Here is a 20,303-nt window from a genome sequence, read left to right as displayed (position 1 = left end):
GAACCCCACCGTGTTTTAGCTGTGAAGTTGTCAAGCGCCTGGAGGTAGTGCCATTGTCTGAATTCTGGCTAAGTAACCCAGATGATTAAACGATGAGCATTAAAACTTTGATTCTCCTGCAGTCTATTTTAAAGCCATTTCCTAACCCACATGCTTCTTTAGGCCAAACAACATCTAACTCCCATTATCTGAGAGGACGTCAGTAATACAAGCGGGTAGCATCTTGTTAAAAATCTAACTCATTGCATGACATTATACGTAGTTTGCTTAGTTTCCCCCCTTCTGGGTATGTTCCAGCACTACCAGTGGCCTTGAATGTCTTGGCTGTAAAGGGAGCACCAACACCATTACACAACAGTTTATCCAACCAGTGAGGTCAAAGGGACTTGGTAGATGTTCTCTACAATCACTGTCTGAAAACACTGAAATCAACTCATGCTGGATTTTGAAAGCTATATTTTAGACAAAAATACAGTTCAAGTTTAAACATGAAAATACAGCATTGTCAGAACTAGTTTTGTTTTTTTTTTGCACTCTGAGGATATTGACAGAGCTAGTTTTAAGTGCAGTGTTGATTCACCTGTTCAACAGGAAGGAGACATATGCTTCTATTACAAAATACTTAAGTGCAGCCTTAACATGCATTTCTATTAAAAGTGCATTCATTTGGCTAAATTTTCATCTTGATACAAGTTGTCTGAATACAAGTGGATTACAGACAGCAAGTCTCCAAGCAAAAAACCCTTTCACAGACTATAGAAAGACATCAGCATTTAGTGTTCAGAGTAGCATGGTTTGCTTAATAATCCACAGGTTTATAGCTGGGTACAGAAATATCATGCACAGCAATGCAAACCCATGTATTATTCTTAGTTGCTTTGTGGGCCATGTTACGATGCTTTCTTGAAACCTTTTAGAATGGGATAGATGTTCTCAAATGCTTCATAGATTTCAGAACGCTCTTTTGCTCCTGTAAAGACACGTAGGAAAAACAGATTAAGAATTAAGTGCTGAGAATAGCTTTGAATTGCATTCAGTTAATGATGAGACTTTGAAGTATAGGAGTTTAAAAAGTCACTTTAAGAAGCAATGTTAGAGTGTTTTTTTTTTTTCAAGCAGAATTTGTATCATGATACTTCTGCCACCTCACAAAGAACAGACTTTCTAGTTTGCTTTCTTTTAAGATGAGACTAGATTTGTTTAATCTGTAGCACAAAAACAGCAGTTGGCTACTCCTGGCAGGTGCAAAACATTGGGGAAGAAAAAAAGAGCCCGCTCTGAAGAACCACAGCATTATCTGTTTAACAGTAACAGCTCTGCCTGTTGACAGGTTCAGTGAAAAGCTGGAGACAAGAAGTGAAGGGCATTTCTTCCAATACTGGAAGTTGATCCACAGCTATTTCAGAACTGGAAGGGAGGAGTTCCTCAGAACTGTGGGATTTTGTTTGTTTTAAAACTTTAAGTTACCTGCAATTTCTAAGCCAGCCTTATCCATATTACCACAAGCAAATCTTTAATACAAAGCATTGCACATTAACTCTACTGCAGTGGACAAGAACATTCCTGGCCAGTGACAGTACTTTACCCTACTAGTGTAAAAAAACATTAGCTACAAGCAAACTGCAGCTGCATTTAAATGAGCTAAATAGCTAGACTAAGTGGCACTCAGGATGAACTTCCAAACCTTTTCCTTTCCACATGAATATGCTAGAACACGCTTGGTCATGACTAATTCATCTGAGTTACCACAAGAACCATTCTGGATCAGGAGGAAAAAAAAAACTGCAGCTCAGCAAATTTGTTTTTTTCATTATAGCTGGGCCCAGTGTTCAGAGATAAGGAGTTGGTCCTTCCTTTGCCTTAGTCCTTCCGGGCCTGCTACACACTCCAGAGGGTGTTGCAATTTATGCACCTAAAATGTATTCTGCAAATATCAGCAGAGTAGAGCTGACCAATATGAGTTCATTCAGCCTAAAATGGTGGAGGGAAATTGGAGGAGGAAGCATTTAAGCTTCGTCCTGCGTGCCCCATAGTTCAATTAGTTGAGCTCATTCATGATTTATGACTGTGAGAATCTCTGGCTAAGGCAGGCCCGTTCTCATTTGTCTTTCACATGCCACAAAGCTCTGATGTCAACATACACTCAGCATCCAGTTCTTCTGGGAAGAAGTACTATTTACCTTTCGGTACATCCGAATAAAAGCATTTCCATGAGTTTTACAAAAGAATATTTAGGGACATGCGTTCAGGAATTTAGCATGTTCACAAGGGATCTGGCTACAGATATCTGCTGAGCACGCTTACTTAGTAAGGCTTTCACTTACAAGTACTTTGCCAAACAGTCTGGAATGGGTTCCTACACTCCACCCTTTCTTCTAATAATCTCTAGTGAATGTTATCAGTGAAGTGTTTTAAGAAGTTTGCTTCCTGTCCAAACAATTTTAAACTGCTGTTATTATGGTATCCATATTTAAGCAGCTGAATGGCTACTAGCATGTCAGCATCCTGCTGGGATTGGGTACATTTATGCAGAGCATAATACTGTATGCGTCAAATAAAGATACTCCAGTTTAACGACATGGAAATCTGAGACCCTGTATGAAGCAATATAAGATTATAGTGCAGCAATACCAATTGTTACCTGCAGAAAACACAAATAAGTATGATAAGGCATCAGTAGGCATAAATAAGCTTGCTAAGCGGTTTTACTATGGCAAGATATTTGTTTAGCTAGCGTTCAACTTAAACACTTCCTTAGAACATGCGGTAGCACTTAGTTACAGCTGTACAGAGGGAGACTACTTACCAGTCAGTACAACTTTTCCAGACACAAAGATGAGCAGCACTATCCTTGGTTTGACCATCCTATAAATAAGTCCAGGAAATAGTTCAGGTTCATAGCTGTTTAAAGCAAACAAGTAAAATATAAGCGTGTTTCAGTGTTGTCCGCCTGAAGTGCTCTTAAATTACACTAACAATAATGTAATTACAGATCTTAAGCTAACTGCTCATAGAAAGGTAGGCTAGATTTTAGACATCTTGAAGGGAAACCTGATAAACCCTGCCAGAGCTCGTAGGAATTCTCTGCGCTTACTTTGAAAGACTTCTGAGCCACTTCTGAATCTGCTTTTCCATGGTGCTAAAACTATTATTGTAATCTTCCAACAGCACTCAAACCCTTCTTTGACTGCAAAGAGCCCTTATTATGGAGTGCCTTGTGCAACTAAGACAGGAAGACAACCAAGTGCATCTTTAACATATATTTAGTCTTTCAGCCAAAGCAGCCCAAAATTAAATGCAAAATATTACATGCAGTGCTAAAACACCCCATGTGTTTTTTTTCCCCCCCCCAGCATTGAAATTTTAATCTTTTCCTTGGTGCTGGTTGTTACCGGCTTTGAATAAACCCATCCTGAAGAAGGCACAGCACGTCCCTCACTCAAACACAGGTTTACTTTAAATTAATGGGTAATAGACATCCAATCAAGTAAGAACCAAAGTGATATCCCAGAAACACGCTATATTCCCAGTTCTATATTTTGAAACTGGTGTCTGGCTTCATACCAGACGTTTAAAAACCTTAACTCCCATCAAACTAGATGTTTATCTGCAAAGATTATGTCAGAGGCCAGCTTAGCAAGACATTTACAGTGAGAACCTGGTCTGTGCCCCTCCTCCAAGTAGCTTAAGAGCTGCTTTAATTAAACCTGAGTTGTTTAATCAAGACTTGTTATGTTCCTGTTGACATGGTCTACAATGGGGGGGGGGGAAGGTGAGAAGTACCCACTAAGGTTTGACATTATACATAGCTACTCTCATAAAACTCTGGTTACTAACGCTGCTCAGATTAACAAAAACCTTTGGTACACATTTCTTTGTGCATAGCTGGTATGCAGCAGCACTGAGGATTGTGTCAAACAGTAACATTCACGATCAAAGGCAAAAAAAAGTCTTTTTTAAACCAACTGAGCAGAGAAACTATGAGATTCTTGCAAGTCTCCAGTCCTTCATCCTAACCACATCTAACATGCATCCAGTTACCCCAGAAGCGATTCAAGACTTATGTAGTATGCTCCCAGTTGCAAGGATTCTAAAGCTGGTGCTTATAGTGTGCCTGTGAGGAGAAAGCAGTGAAAACACCCAGGAGAGCAATTTAGAAGAGCCCTTTGCTGCTGCATTGTGCCAGTCACTGCTCCAGGAGCCGAGACCTCTATTGCCAGATGCCGTGCATCATCATGCCAATCAGAGGGTCATTTTGGCCTATGCCCTGCTAGGAACAGGAGTTACTGTGAGAGAGAACCCTTACTATCCTTATTGCAACATATGGCACCCAAAACCACAAAAAAAGCCACACACTACATATTCAGAACCCAATTAGTTACTCTTTTGCCAGGTTTGTACAGCTTCAGAATTTGAGTCTGTTCACAGTTTACAAAAACACTGCCTCAAGCTACATGGGGTTGCAACTCTCACTACCACCTACCTACTGAACTGCTGGTGGGTGAGAACCAACCCTTCCAGCCGGATGGGGAACCTCACGTCACAGCTCCCAACCATATTCTGTATCTTGAAGTCCAGAAACTTGGCGGGGAACCCAAGCTTCTGCACCACGCGTGCATACTTCCTCGCTGCAAGCCGTGATTGCTCTTCACTGAAGGAAGAGCAGAGGTGGAAATAAGCTTTGATTAGTGGTTTCTTCTGTTTTGAACCTGAAATTCAGTTCGCGTGGGACGGTATTAACACCTTTTCGCTGTAAATCAACACCCAAGCTTGGACTGGGAAAAGCTAGGTTTCTTCAGAAAGAGATTGACCTTGAGGTTGCTGTTCATGTTAAACACCTGGAGTTTTTGGCTATTTCTTTTTATAATTGCCATGAGACTCCCTGTCCGGATCAGAAAAGATCTGAAATGCACCTTCAAAGACAAGCTAGGGGCTAATTGTTTGATACTAAACATCACCAAGACAAATATATGGCACATGAGAATTTTCCTCATACCCCTACTCAAGTTAAAGCCTCGATGCTCCAGAGGCAACTACCTTCCTTCCTCCTCCCAACTTCCATATCTCATGCAAGCGAGACCACCTGTCTTGCAGATCATCTAATTTAGTCAACTCTCAGTTGGCTTAACTGGTCCAAGTTCCAAAACTTAGCCTGAAGGTTCCTGCTTCTTTCCCACTTGAAAGCCTTGTGTGTCCCATGGTTGGTCTGCCCATTACAGGGGTCAATCTGCCAAGGAAGTACTCTCTTCCTACAAGCTCCAGCTTCTCTATTTAGGTAATTTTGCCTGCCATACGCTTGTTCTGGAGCAACCATATCGCACCGAGAAGCCAGGTGCTAGCAGGAACATGCAAAGAGCTCTGGTAGTTTTGAGGTAAAGCCCAACCTTCAGTGTGGAAGTTTAGACTGACAGGAATGAGCTTAGTGAGAAAAGGTCTCTTAAGCTGTAAGTTAATGCATTATCCCATTGACATTTAGGGCCATCAATCAAGGAAGCTGCTGAACTTGAGGACAAGAGCCTCAGAGTGCAGAAATAATCTTTGCTTCTCTCAAATCCCTATTTCCTCTGGAGGCAGATCTGTTGGACTAGTGAACACTCACTGAAGAGAGACTTGACAGACACAGGTTACGTCCTGACTCACTTTAAAGTCAGTGAGAAATGCAAATAACTCCCTTAACAATTCCTAGGCATTTTCACAGCTTTTCTGCTAATGTCTGCTCAGCTCAGTCTATAATTGGGAACAGAAGCATGCAGTTCAGTAACTACTAAACTCCCACCATGAAGAAAGCTAAACATTTTCAAGACCAGTACTGCATATTATGGCAAGCCCTTTGGTAGATAATTTAATCAAAGTTTTCTGTCAGAAGAGCATTATAGCTGCAAGACCCAAGCCTTGGGGGGGGGGGGGGGTTACCTACCTTTTTGCTCCTGTGCAGACCATTTTTCCTGAACTGAAAATAAGCGCTGTTGTTCGTGGCTCCCTGATTCTCATGATCACAGCAGCGAACCTCTAGAAATTCAAAGTAATACCTTACAATCAAGCTGAGAGATTTAGTTGATACCGCATTTCAGTTCATTCTTTCAGGAATTATCTCCTTCAAGAAGCTCAGCACAGCATGGACTTGCTTTGTTAGTGTTTTTCTCTTTTTTTTTTTTTTGATTTATTACCTTCAAACAAGATTCATCTCCAAAGAAATGAGTTTACGAACACAGGCACAAGACCGCTGCCTGTTTCCTCACATTTTGTTTAACAGCCTGGAGTCATATTCAGTCACCCCATCCATTCTGAGCAAGTTTCTACAGTCTAGGCCACTTGCTAGAAGTGTCACATCATAACACAGCTTCCTCAAAAGCCAGTCTGACTCCCATAATTCTCTTTCCTTCACCCAGAAGTTTTGGAGCAGGTCTTTCCTCCCCCAGATGAGGGCTGCTTGAGCCATTTCAGCTGGAGGTAGGAGGCCACAGGTGGGAGAGGTGACCTCCTTTCTTAAAAAGGCTTGGGTACACCTCATTGCAGGAACACCCTATGTGCTTTATTCAAAGAAAAAAGGAGTACAGGGGACTTTTTTTTTTAAATTGGACAGAGCTAAGTTGCAGAACTTTTGTGACTTTCCCCTATGGATCAAGATAGGGCTATTAGAAAAGGGGCAAAGCTCATGGTAGATCTGTACGTTTTAATTCAGCAGCACCGAGTAAGGGAAGTGAGGGTAAAACTGAAAGTCCTTAAGGTTTACCTTTGGGTTGTACTCTGCATTTCTGGCCTGCAGAGCTATGTTCTTCAGATCTAGTTTACAAGCCAAGTTTACAGTCGACACTATGTTCCTGAGGAACAAGAGAGGAATTTTCTTATTGCAAAAGCAAGCCATTACAGAGCCAAAGCCCAACATTATTAGCTTAGTGTGAAGTCACAGTCCAATTAGTTGCCATCAAATAATTTCCTGCCTGCCTCTTTCCTACTCCAACACTAAGCTACTTTTGGCAAAGCTTAAGTAATTCAATACCAAAATTAAGGTTTCTCACGGCAGAGGATATAACAGCGTTTCAAATTATTAGTCCCTGCATACTAAGCCTGCGTATCTTCCAATAAATACATCAGTGAAGCCTTTTACAGCTTTAAATTGCACTAAGTTTACAGAGTCACTGCAGCACTCTTAAGGTAGATAAGGGTATCTTATCCTCTACAAATATAAACTACTCCACGGTTGCTCTCATGTAGACAGGACCCTGTAACAATGCCTCTTTTCTTGTCCCTCTCCCTTGCTCAGTTAAGGCTGCATTTCTGCTCTCAGAGAGGAGCAGATTCACATCTTTAGACGTGTGGCGTCACTCTGAAATTCTCCTTACTGGAAAAAGGCCTCCTTTTCAAGCGGGGTTTTCTTTTTGATCTTTTTGTTCTGAAAATTGCAGTAACTAGGAATATATACTACACAGTAAATCATTTCTATCAGACAGTTCTCCCATGGACATTCTTCATCTCCTGTCTCCCAGATGATATATTTCCCTTCGGGAGCCAGAGGCATTGCAGATACTCGCTCAACCGGTGTGTTTAATCAAGTCCCCTCTTCCCTATTTTTCTAGGCTGTGTATGGTTCTACGCTGTTTCTCTTTTTATATTGCATTCATCAGCATAATATCCAGTTGTCTTCCTGTATTGTCTATTCATTTGTTCCACCTCTCAAAGAAAAAACAAACCTCACCCTCACACAGTTTTTTGGGTGTTCCCCCCCCCCCCCCCCCCGCCTCAAAAGACCAACCCATACTTGCCACATTCTCCAATAAGTGAAAAGTCAGGGTACTACCATGCTCTTCAAGCAAAACACACCTAGTCCTCAAGGAGATTAGGCTTCAGCAAACATGGTACTGTCCCCAAAACCATTACATATGTTGCACAAATTTACTTACTGTAACTGAGGAACTATGCCAGAGCTTTCTGATGCAGGTGTCACTGGGGTCATAGGCGTCATTGGTGTCAGAGGAGGACAGACACCAGGTGTTTCAGAGGATGGCTGGGTTGCATCTGTATATGACAGATTGCTTTCATCCATGAGGATACCACTGTCCTCATTTCTTGATACTGACCCATCAAGCTCTTTTTGCATTTCATGACCATCTTCAGATGGATTTTGTTCTCTGTCATCTTGGCTAATATCTGGAAGAAAGCTGAGATCCACAGAAGAGAAGTCTGGAGGAAGCTCTTTGGGCTGATTAAATTGAGCACCGAATGATGCGTCTGGAGTTGTCTGAATTGGAAGGTCTACGTCATAAGGGCTCATGGGAGTAAACAGCTGAGGACTAGTTGAGAGGTCATCCTTGAATTAAGAAGAAGCATCATTAAGGTTTTTGTATTAAAACATATAATTCAACTGGGAGACCGAATAAAAAATACATCTTCTATTCAATGAGGAAGTTTCAATATTCCCCCCCCCACACACACACACATTAGAGCAAAGAATAGTTTCAAAGGTGTTGCCCAACTGTCTATTGCCATAAAAAAAAGGGAGATATTTCCCCCCAGCAAAATTTTATTTTTATAGCTCAAGGGTCAAACTAGCAAACAAAACAGCAGCCCACAAGTTGCAGGTGATGGCCCAAACCCAGTAGCTCCACCCCTACTAGAGAGTCAAAGATAGAAGGTATGAAGAGATGCAAGAAACAGTGGCCTTCCTACAGCAGAGATGTGCACGCTCCCACTACGTTTCACAGGCAGTCGGGACCACTCCAATCACACTACAAATTGAGAAATATTATAGACAATCATCGGTGGCTGGAGGAACAATGTTGGCATTTTGCCCTTCACAGCCTTTGTTGCGCCTCAGTTATAAGCGACATAATTGCTCATGAGTTTTTTCTGTGGAAGACAGCTGGCATTTTCTGGCTGGCTCTAACCCTCATTCAGCATATTATGATTTCCTCCTCCTGCTCACAGGGGACAGTATCAGTGTTACATTAGATTTGTGCAACAGAGGGCAGCAGTTCACAGAATCCTGAGCAACTTAAGCACCCAGTTGCTGGTGGTTACCAGACTAATTTAAGCAAGCCACCGCTTGCAAAGCCAGTGTCCTTTCCCAGATCAAGTGATTAAGGCATGCAACGTAACTGCAAGCAAATTCTTGCATGCTAATGTCCTCCTCTATCAACATCATCTTTTTTTTTTTTTTTTTAAACATTGAAAAGGCACTGGAATACTGAGGAGGCGAGTGCTGAAGAAAGGAGGTACTCCCTTATTCGTCTGGCTACAAGGCTCTCATTAGTGGAAAGCTTATTCCGAGAAGGCTATCTCAGCAGCTACCCACAGCAGGTATCAGCCTGGACTAGATGATCCATACAAACGGTCTTGTGTATTTTTAGGATTGAAAGCCAGAAAGACTTGGAAATCCAAGCACACGTGGAGCTGGGAGCAGAGCACAAGACAGAGGCCCTTGAGCCGACAGTACCTGCCTGATCTCCGGGGGGAGCAGAGTTTCCAGATCGGCGCTTCGCAGCCAGCGTTGCTGGGGGTTCTGCGCCAACCAGTGCACTTAGCAGTGCAACCACGCGTGCTCTGCACACGAGGAGAGCTCTGCTCCCTCTTACGGGGCAGCAGATTTTTCTGCCGACACTTGGAAAATTCTTGAGTGACAAAACCTGCTCAGAGAGCCTTTACTGACTTGAATGCAGATGCAATCAGGTCTCATTACAAAAGCTTCATGGGTACCTAGACTCAAAGCTGTTTCTTCTAGGTACAGAGCTCCATGAAAGATCACTTGAGATGGACTGATCCTGACTAAATCTGGACACTCCTTAACCCCTTTAGTCTCTGGAAAACAGGGCCCAAGAGCACTCAGAATCAGCAAGTCAGATACAAGTGTATTTTAAAGCAATAAACAGTTACATACAACGAGACAATATGCTATGGAACAGCAAAAATACATCTAGTTTAGAGATATTTTTAAACAATATTTTTATTTAATTTTTCCATGTTCGCAACAGGGGAAGGAAAGCACAGTCTCTGCAAGTCCTCCAATACGCTAAGATTTAGTTGCAGAGGAGCTGACTAGCAATTTTTCTGCAAACCCAGTGACGTGCAGAAGACAGTACAATAAAAAAAAAACAAAACCATCTCATTGCTGAGAGGCTGCTAAGAGGCGTACTCAAGGGCATCAGAGAACGTAAGTACTGTAACAGTCAAGAAACAGAGGTAAAGCAGAGTTTGTGGCATAACTTGAGGAGAGAAGTTGATGAAGAGTGGTGTATATGAAGCCACAAGCCTTAAACAGCTGGAAAAAAAAACAAAAAAAAAAGCAACAGAAAGTAAACTACATAAAGTAGATGAAGATTTGTTTTCTGTCTCTCTTTCTCATCAGGTTTCCAGATAACAGCTTTAGAAAAAACCTTATAGGGTTAAGCGCTGTGGAAGATTGGTTTCTTGTTAGACAGATGCTCAGAGGCTGTGGAAGGGGGCACAAGACCATGTTTATATTGGGCTGCCTGCCAAGGGTTATTACTACAGCCTCCAGGTTAATTAACTTCACTGAAGGCCCCATCAGCTGCACAGCTTTGGGGATCTCCCAGCAGCTCCATAAAGGAGGTCTCAGACAGAGAGCCTGTCTGAGCTCACCAAGTTGGGGCAGTTTGAGGGAAACAGCCATTTTCACTCCCATCGCAGGACTCCAGGCAACCCAGGTACACATAAACCAAAGCCAGCTGCTTTAAGCAACAGACTGGGTTTCTCTCCCCCCCCCCAAACTGATACCCCACACATGTGCTGCAAGTAGTAACCCAGCAAGCCTGAAATGCAAACTTCAGTAGTGCTTGCAAAACCTGGGTTGTAAGTCACCGCATTAGACATCCTACAGCATCGTAGTCAGAGGGCTGCTGCCCTCTGCTACAAGGAGGTCTGTGGATTTACAGAGCCTAGCTAAACCCTTTTCCTGAGCTGAAAAACACCTCAAAGCAGGATGCACCATGTCAGTAAAAAGCAGAAGGGCATGCAAGGAAAGCACTGTGCTACAGGGTGGGCACAAGGTCTGGCTGCAGCCCCTCCACCAGGGAGCCACCTAAGACCAGGCAGGGCCTTTTAAATGGGGAGGGGGGGAAAAATATATTTTGGAAAGAGTTGCTCCCCTCCCCCGGAGCCAGAATACCCCAGCACACAGGTCAGGCGGGGCGAGCAGCGCTGCACTTGAGGCGCAGGCAGAAAGCCGAACCCGGCGGTGCGTTGGTGGTATAGTGGTGAGCATAGCTGCCTTCCAAGCAGTTGACCCGGGTTCGATTCCCGGCCAACGCAAGCTCCGTGTTTTCCTTTCCCCTCACTTTATTTTTCCCCTTCCCGCTCCCTACCTGCCCGGCGCAGCGCTCCAGGTACCGCTCCAGCGGGGACGCGCCGTCCATGGGCGCAGGAGCCACCACGCCACCCGCCACCGCCGGCTTTTAGGGAGGGGGGGGCGGCTCCGCACCCGGCTGCGCCCCCCCCGGCGCTGGCGCTGGGGCAGGTGCAGCTCGTCCCGGGCCGGGGTTCCCCCCGGCCGGGAGCGGAGGCGAGGCTTGGGCCGGGCGCAGGTGGGAGAGTTTTTGGGAAGAGGGGGCTCCCGAGGAAGCCCATACTGGGTGTTTCTCCCAGCAGCGCTGTTCTGGCGCTTGTTTTTTTATCGCGGTAGAACCCAGCCTGAACGCTTCGCTTTGCACATGTGAAGCAGAACTGAATTCACAGCCGATTTTAAAGCACACCGCAAGGCGTTGGCGTGTTGGGGGACGGAGCAACGTCGGGGCCAGCGCCGTGCCTCATTGCCGTGATTTTTACCCCTCTCAAACAGCCTTTGAGCTGGACACCTTCAACCTGCCTTTGGTCGGGTTGCCCGCGGTGGCTTGCTTGATCTCGGGGAAGCACTAGGGAAGGCAGGGCCGTCTCTCGCGCCGTAGGCGAGCCTACGAACGCAGCCTGCCCGCCAGCTCCCCTTCCCTCCGCTGACCCCTCTCACCTCTGCGGCACTGAAGATGAAATGGAGTCAAGGCTGCAACTTAGACGGGGCAAAGACGGAGCTTTACCTCTCGCCGGAGCGAGTGTAACATGCCCTTAGTTTCTCCCACCTGCCTCATTAAGTGCTGGAAGTCACACCTGGCCCTGCCAGAAGAGATGGCCTCCCTTTAACAAGCTCAGTCCAAGATTAAGAGCTCCAGACTCCCAGCACTGTAATGAAATGACCTGTTCTCAGCTGGGCTGAGAAGCACCGCTGAGGGGGGAGGAAGCGAGTACGCCTTATCATCGCCGCTGTCCTTGCCTTGCAGTTGTTTTCCCCGTTGGTATCTATCCGCTTCCGCCCACCCCGTGTTAAGGCTGGCTCTCGGTGCGATGCACCCCATTCCCTTTTCAGAAAGACTCCTGTGCTGAGAGCGCGAGCGGCTCAGCCGGTGCGAGGCGGAGCAATGCAAACCCTCCGCCGCGTTCCCGGGACGGATTTCCATGTTGTGTCTGGCAGCGCTAAGTGATGCTCTGGGAGTCCCGCACTGCCGACGTCCCACTTGGGCACCTCTTGACTTCATGCCAGCATTTGCTGTCTGACTTGTTCCTTCTCTCCTTGTCCTGTTGCTGCACAGTGGGCGACAGGTTTCTGTGAAAGCTCAGGTGGGGAGACATCCTTTTCCCTGGCTTGGCTGGTGTTTAACATAGCGCTGGCTGCTATGTTAAATAAACCTGATGCTCTGCTAGGGAGGTCTTTGCCTTTTGGTGTGAGATCTGCTTGCAAACAGCTGGCCGAGCTGGTGAAATCCTTTGGAAGAAGATATCAGAGTCCGTGCATGCAGCAAGTGTTTGAGAGGTGCTGCCAGGCTCTTCTTGCTGCTTCCAGCCCCCTGCAGCGAGTCCCAGAGGTGCAAAGGGTCAGATCTGCATCTGTTAGATCTGAGGCTGAGCGCACGTGGCTTACGAGCATCCATCCCTGCTGAGCGCAGCCTGCTGGGCTGGTTTCATGGTATTTCTAGGGCTTGCTGTTCCCCTTGTGCTGCCCTACCTGTATGATTGCAGCTATAGTAGTGTAAGTTTCCTTGGTCTAATTAACCCTTTAATGCAGGGCTAACACCAGCCGTGTATAAGCAGCCTCTTAGGTGGGATACGTTCACCCTGAAGCTCCTGGGCCCTGATCTGCTGCCTGCGTTTTGCGGAACTGAGATAGAGAAGTCAAATACGACCTTTGAAGTGACAGAAAGGCCACGGAGAGGTGAATGCAAAATACAAGTCTCTTGATACCGCTATAGTTTCTTGCCCTGGATAAGGGCAGCCTGCAAATCTGGTGTGGGCACTTCACACCGAGGGTCTGGGCTGAGAGCATGGAAAGACCGCACAAGGAAAGACTGCCGGATCATCCCCTCCGATAGCACTGCCCACAACAGGAGTATATTAACATTATGTGGAGCATTGCTTTGTATGTGATTCACAGCACTGATAGGAAGAATTCATCCTGGGGCTTCCAGTGAGCTCAGCATCAAACGTGTGCGTCTCAAAACCGCCCTACTTGCTCAGTCGTGTTTGCCAGCATTCGCCTCGTGAAGCCCTGGCCTCTTCCTGAAGTCTGGGAAGCGTCGCTGTCCGGCGGATGAACAGCGTGGTCTGCAGCGGAAGTGAAAAAAACCGAGCACGAGTCCTGCTCAGCTCGTCCGGCGTGGCTTTTGCCTGCCAGCTGCTGTTCGTCCCATCCACGCAACGGTGCCGTAGACTGAGGGGTGGCTCGCAGGACCACGGTGAGCGGGGCTGGTAGCTGCCGCGTGGCACGCTGTACGTCCCTGATCCGCAGGAGGAGGCCGGTCCGAAGGGCAGAGCGCTGCTCTGTCGCACTAACAGCAGGCCGTAACACCCGCCGCAGACCCTGCGTGATTTTGGGCAAGTTGGGTAGTTTGCTGGTGCCTTCTCTGTCAAGTGTGTTTAAAATCATTTACCTGTTGCAAGGGTGAGATGAAAGGAAAATAAGTGAAAGACTATAACATTCTCAGAGGGATTTAAGATTGCATTGTCTAGGTAATTAAACACTTCAGGCTTAATTTGATTCAGCGGACAGGTCTTCTGGATGCTGCTTGAGAGATGGCATGCATCAGCGTGTCGTTAGGGCTTGTCTGCTCCTCTCTGCCTGCTTCTCTCGGCTGAAATCATCAGAGGCATCATCCTCTCTCTGCTACGAGATAGCAAGCTGCTGCCGTCAGCAGGACGCTCTGACCTCTGTCATGCATTGGGCAGATGTTAATTTAAAATGTATAGCTTGAGACTCGTGAGACTTGTTATCTAGTCCATTTCTGATCGTCCAGGTCAAATAATATTAGAAAGGGCAACTATTTTCCCTGTCTTAGTTTAAAAAATACACTTTCCGGCTCAAGGTGCCGCCTTTCTCTTTTCTTGGGGAAGCCTCAGCAGCCTGGCGAGCGGGCCGAGGTGACTCACGAGCAGCGACGGTCTGCTCGGAGCACGCTGGCTGCGTGCTGGAGCTCGCAGTTACGCACAGCCCCAAACGGCGCGAGCCAGTTACAGGGCTGATGAATGATCCGACGTGCCTAGTTACTCTAGCGATGAATTGTCATGAGTTCTTAATTAGCAAACTGGTTAATTTTACTTGGGAAAGTTGACGATTAGAATGACAATAGGAGCTTTGTGCGTTCTTCTAAGAAGTGTTCAAAATCAGTCTCCTTCCTTGGATAGCTAATTGCAGAAGGCTATTCCACAGAGCTGCTCCTAACGTTCCTGTATCAGCCTCTTAGCTATTTCTAGCAGTACACGTTCCTGCATTATCTGGTATCTGCTGTAATCTAGTTCTGGGATGGTACTAATCACAAGAGACTTCCAAAACCTGGAAGGGACAAGGAGCAAATCCATAAGGAAACTCTGCCTACTGTACTCATTAATACTCTCAACAGCGGTCTTCTATTCTAGCACCCCATAAATGGCTTGCTGCTTGCTTTGAAGTTGGTTAATCTTGTCTGGCTTTCTCTTCTCTTTTTTCAGGAGCCAGTTTGGGAATTAAGAGCCCGTGACTGACAATGCTCTGCTTTCTGCTCTCCTGAGCTTTATGCAAAGTTTTTATAGCTGTAATTGTCTCTGCAGAGTGTAGCTTGTCCCAGGCGGCGCTTGCGTCTCCTGGTGCCCTGCTGGTATTAAAGCCATGCCTCTGGAGGAGACAGAAGAGCAACTGAGAGCAGGATTGCGCTCCAAGGAAAGAGGAACACAGTGTGACCAAGTTACCTCCAAATGCAGCATCTTCCAATTACTCCATTGCTCTACGTTTTGTATCAACAGCAGATACAGCCGGAGCAGCTCAGAGGTGGATGGCAGAGTGCCTTCAGTCCCCGACAAGTGTCACCATGGATGTCTCACCCTCTCACACCTACCCGTTCCATAACAGTCCATCCTACATGTGATGCTTGTCAGTGTCAGCAGATTTTGGATTTATTGCCAGGGAAGGAAATAAACTACCGTGACTATTAATTGAGTAATAGTGAGTAATTCATTAACTATGAGTAATTATCACCGTTAAGTTATCCTGGTGTAAATAAGAAGAGAGTCGGGTCCATGAGATTTGATATTTGGTTCTGACATGCCTCCGTGTAAATCAGGAGTGATCCTCCTACACTAGTGAGGTTACTGTGATTTGAAATTGGACGGGGGTCGGAATCTGGTTTAGTATTCCTGGCTTCATAACGTAGGTTTATTGGGTGATGGGGACGAGGGCGGTGCTCCCCATTTCCCACTTTGTGCTGTGTGCCCATCCCCACGTTGACGATGCAGCCCGGGTCACGCGGCCAGGCTTTGTCCCAGTTGAACTGGGGCTCTCCCACTCGCTGAAAATGTCAATAACGGGGGATCTTGGGACGCTTTGCAAACATTAATTTACTCTCAGCTTTTGTTAGCGAATGTATGTGTTTTCCATGTTTGCTGGTAGATACCAGCGTGAGGTCGATCTTCAGCATGTGTTGAGTCCTAGAACAATAAAGCAAGCTATTTCCATTGAATGAAAAAGTGGTAAACTGGCTAGAAAAGAGCCATATCTTCTGGCTCCCACAGAAGTATTACATGGAATGAAGGGTACTAACTGCCCCAATGTCAGAGAATTGCTGAGGACCAGGCCCAGAAAGGATTGCCAGACGCTCCACTGAACGCCAGATGAAGCAATATAAGTGAAAGCCATCTGTCTCTACCGCAAGGCTGAGTGGTGACTTTCAGACTTTCACAGTTAACTTCATTTACTGTTTCCTGTTTGCAAAAAGCAACAAACTGACTAAATGAAGGCCTTCTGTATGCGGTTTATGTAGCGCCCGACTTGTCCTGGCCCAGTCACGCTCTTAAAAGTTCAGCATTGGACTAGGTTGTGCGGAAGAGCACAGCAGTCTATTTTTATTTTTTGTTATGTGTTGCCTTTAAAACAGGGCCAGAAAAAAAGAGCTTTAAACGTTGGCTGACACCTTAATTGCTACCTCACAATTAATGGCTACGGGCTTTCTTGGACAGCTCCTCCGTGAATGTTGCGCACAAACATAATCAACACCTGGTTTTGGAAGAAGCCTTCCATGCTTTTTGTTAAGTCATCTTTCTAAGTTTTGTGCCAAGCGGTCTGTCTAAATTGAACTGCATTTAAATGAGGTGAGTGTGCAATGGATCATCTGACCGCCGACGTTTCCTTCCAAGTTTTGTGACAAATTGCTCTAATACAAACACCGTCTCTCATACTTTGAACTTACAGCTGCAATTAAATACTGATCCTTTAAGTCTTATCTGGAAAAAGCAATGTAGTAATAGCACTCATGCATGTTTGCACAGAAAAGCGGAGAGGTGTGCATGTGGCAGGTGCTTACAGACCTCTTAATTTAGTTTGCAGGGGTCACAGTAATGTTAAAGACATGAGCAATGATGTTGGTACGCTCTAGGACCTTCAAGGCAAGCTCTCTGGGAAACAAAGCATATATTGTGATTTCTTTATCGTCTTTACTGAGCTGTCGTTGCATGTCAGCCGAGTTGCATCAGCACAAGTGGTTTTACTAGTTTAGTGTATAGACAAAGGGAGACGAATATTATGCAAATACTACGAGCAAAGAAAGGGTGCTGATCAGTCACTGAAATCCCCATAACACTTTTGTTTTGTCTGAATGATTAGCAGGATCTAATGACTGACACTGGAATGAGTCTGCAGGGCACACAGCTAGGTGATCAGTCATCTCTCGTTACCACTTCCTCCAGTTAACTGCAAGCTAATCAGAGCAGTTGAGTCAATGAGGACCTCAGGAGAAACAAGACCTCCCCAAAATGCTGGCAGACATCGGTAGAAGCTCTGGTTTCCTCTCCCCCGGCCCCCGCCTTGGTCTTCTCCTATCTTTAATGCACATAATTAACTTTGAATGCAGTCATATTTCTGTCACTCTAGCCCTTCACGCATAGTCTGTCAATAAAAGTCGTTGGCCTGGCGGTAATGAAGGAATACGTGCCCACTTCTGGGGTCACGTGCTCCTGCAGCTCATTGCGTTTCCGTGCTTGCTCCACGCAAGCGACAGTCCTCCTGAAATAACTTTTGCTACAGCCTCATTTCTCCTTTGGATCCTGCAAACCCCTACTTGCATTCCTTGCTGTCTTGGCAGTTTCTGTTGTTCTTAAGCATAACATTGATTAGGTTGTAGCATTACGGCTGCGGACTTCAAGCTCTGTTAGACCTTAATTTTTACGTTTGGTGTATAGAAGTGGAATACGAGTTAATTTTTCCCCATATAATCCAAGATAAGCATAATTACGGGATCCCTTAATATTGTAACATAATTTTGGGAGGAAGGTGGTTGCATGCTGTGGGAGTCGCTGACTTGCCACTGTACCTTCATTATGAAGGTATTGGTTTTGCCTTTTCTTTCTGAAGCCCAGTTATCTGTGACTTGTCAGAAATAATTGAGTGGTCTGATTACTTTGGCCTCCCTTCCGTGGGCATTCACCCAAGTCATTAATACAAGAATTACTCTGCTGAGATCTCTTTCCATTCAGTAGGTTTGACAGGGCTCAGGTAGAGTTGCTACACTATATTCAGCAGTGCTTTTAAGAAAATTAGGAGCCCAGATGGGCGTGTGCTGGGGAGGCTCTTATGCTGGCTGTTTTCTAAACCAGAATCATGTCACTCAGATCCACTAGCTTTTGTGCATTCACATTAAAGAGTACTCGCATTTATCCCCAGGTGTTTGAACAGTCTCCATTGCTCCCAGATTGGTGTGAACAACGCTGCTATCCAAAATAAATGAAGTGTGTGAAGACAGACCGTTTCGAGACATTTAGGAATGCAGCTATTCCAGACGTCTCGCTCTGCTCTCACCTAATTTGTTAATGGTTATGTTTTTCCCTATAGGAGGGTAATGCTTTTCTCTGTGACATTTTGCAAAGGACTTTCTAAACCTTCTTTTGTCCCTTTGGGTAAAATCAGTTGAATTGGCTTCTTTTCTTGTGCCCTTCTATTTTCCCTGGGGAATCTGGGTTGATTCTTAACCGTTTCTTTCCTCCAGGACTTGCTGCTCGTATGATGGAAACACTTAGAGGTCTAACATGTCTAGACACAGCATGGGCAGCTGGTAAGTTCACTAAGGAGAGACTTGTCTCTCGCTATCTAAATAGATAAGGTATATGGACAAAGAGAAGATATATTAGTTCATTTTATATATGAGGAACTGAAACAGCAGACTCACGCAGGGATGTGCAGGGAGTTTCTGACACCACCGGGAACTGTTGCTAGATCTCTGGGGTCACTGGAGATCCTTGTGCTGTTTGCAGGACACGTTGTTGAATGGAAGCATTTACAAATGCTTCCAAGTCTCCAACCACCCTTGGGACGCAGGTGCATGTCACCACCACGGTAATATATGGTGGATCGAGGACCAGAGAGCGAGGACTCCCTGCGGCATGAGACTCATCGCACCAGGCAGGCAGCTGCATCCCATATGTAGCTGCGGACAAAATGCTCGACTACGCGCTTGCTCTGCGGTGGCTTGAACAGCTAGGACGGCTGCTGTGCTCTTTGATTTATACGGACAGGCTACGAGCACGCCCGCTGCCCGTTTCCTTCGGAGTTTGTCACGACCTGACACACGCCGTTCCCGAGATGCCTTGCAGAGCTCAATCAATGTCCTCCGGTCGCAGGAGGGAAACGTGCTGAGCCAGCCCTGCAGCCTCGGCAGTGGGTACCTTCCCCACAGACCTGGAAGAGCTTTTTGAGCGGGTCTGTCTGACTTTCCTATATTTTTTCCTCCTTCCTTTCACTGCTTATTGTTTCTCTTTGCTATCTCTCCGGCTGCATTTCGGGTGAGTTGCAGTTCTGTGCTTAGGCAGGGCGTTGCCAAATTGTTTTGTGGTCAAAACATGTCTTTTGCGAAGGAAAATACCTTCATTCCGTAGGAATCGATGAAGGAGAGTATTAATCTAAAAGCTGCCGTAGACTGATTTAGAACAGCATAAATAACAATTTGATATTATGAACGATGAATGGGAGGAAAGATTTGAACTGCCACTGCGAAACAGTGATGTGTAACCTGTAAAACATGAGAAGCGTTTTATGGGAGACGATATTTTCTCTGTTATTTCTTCATTTGCTTTACTTAAAGATACCCACCTCTTACAAATTCATCTTCTGCTCCGATGCCCCCAAGAAAGAGGCAGAAAGAGGAGGGATATTTTAAACTTGCTTTAAAACGGTACTGCTAATGTTACTGTGCTTCGAAGCATGATTAATACGGTGTTGCTCAGAACGCTGCTTCTGAGTCCACCTTCCCTGGGATCCTCAGATCGGTATCTGATACCAACGCCTTGAAATCACCAGATTAGAAATTAGACTCCACCTCTGTGGCCTAGACCCGATGACCCGCTGGAGTCGTAGAAAACATGCTTTCCTTTACGGTGAACTCTTCCAGCTAAAGCTGTTGCATTTGAGTCAAAACTGCACTCTTTGGGTGGAAAACATAAATTAAAGCCGTGCAATGCTGACCTAAGAATAAGAAGTGACTTGAAAAATCAGTAAGGAGCGCTCAGCAAAGACTGATGGCAGACTGGGATCTGGCGAGGGTTTAAACGCTTGCTTTACTCCGCTTGCGTGCGTTAGCACAGCGAAGAGGCCCCAGGGCTCTGGCGTGGGGTGACGGGAGGATTTAGGGCGGCCGCGAGCAAGGAAGCTCCCGGAGACGGGTCGCAGCCTGCGCAAGGGAGTGCGAGCTGGGCACTCACTGCTTTCAGATACCCGGACGGTGGGATCAAGAAACGGAAAATGAACATAGGTCATAAATATACAGAATCATTTTTTCAGGGAGCTCTGAAAAGCCTCTAAAATTCTCGTCATT

The 20,303-nt window shown here is 45.7% G+C and overlaps 1 protein-coding gene and 1 non-coding gene across 2 annotated transcripts; one reads left to right on the top strand and one right to left on the bottom strand.

Moving 5' to 3' along the window:
• Window positions 1-890: 890 nt before the first annotated feature.
• On the bottom strand, window positions 891-11,369 carry TBPL2 (TATA-box binding protein like 2). The gene is made up of 7 exons (XM_068944079.1): window positions 11,319-11,369; window positions 7,902-8,308; window positions 6,734-6,821; window positions 5,918-6,009; window positions 4,484-4,651; window positions 2,807-2,901; window positions 891-970 (listed from the first exon to the last, which is right to left on the bottom strand). The coding sequence occupies exons 1-7, from the start codon at window positions 11,367-11,369 to the stop codon at window positions 891-893; spliced, it is 981 nt and encodes a 326-aa protein (XP_068800180.1).
• TRNAG-UCC (transfer RNA glycine (anticodon UCC)) lies at window positions 11,194-11,265 on the top strand. Its single transcript has one exon. It is a non-coding gene; the product is annotated as a tRNA-Gly (tRNA).
• Window positions 11,370-20,303: the final 8,934 nt, after the last annotated feature.

Source organism: Struthio camelus, chromosome 5 (assembly GCF_040807025.1).
Source record: "Struthio camelus isolate bStrCam1 chromosome 5, bStrCam1.hap1, whole genome shotgun sequence".
Taxonomy (NCBI): Eukaryota; Metazoa; Chordata; class Aves; order Struthioniformes; family Struthionidae; genus Struthio; species Struthio camelus.
Note: the sequence above shows the minus strand (reverse complement) of the source record. Positions and strands in the feature narration are given on the sequence as shown.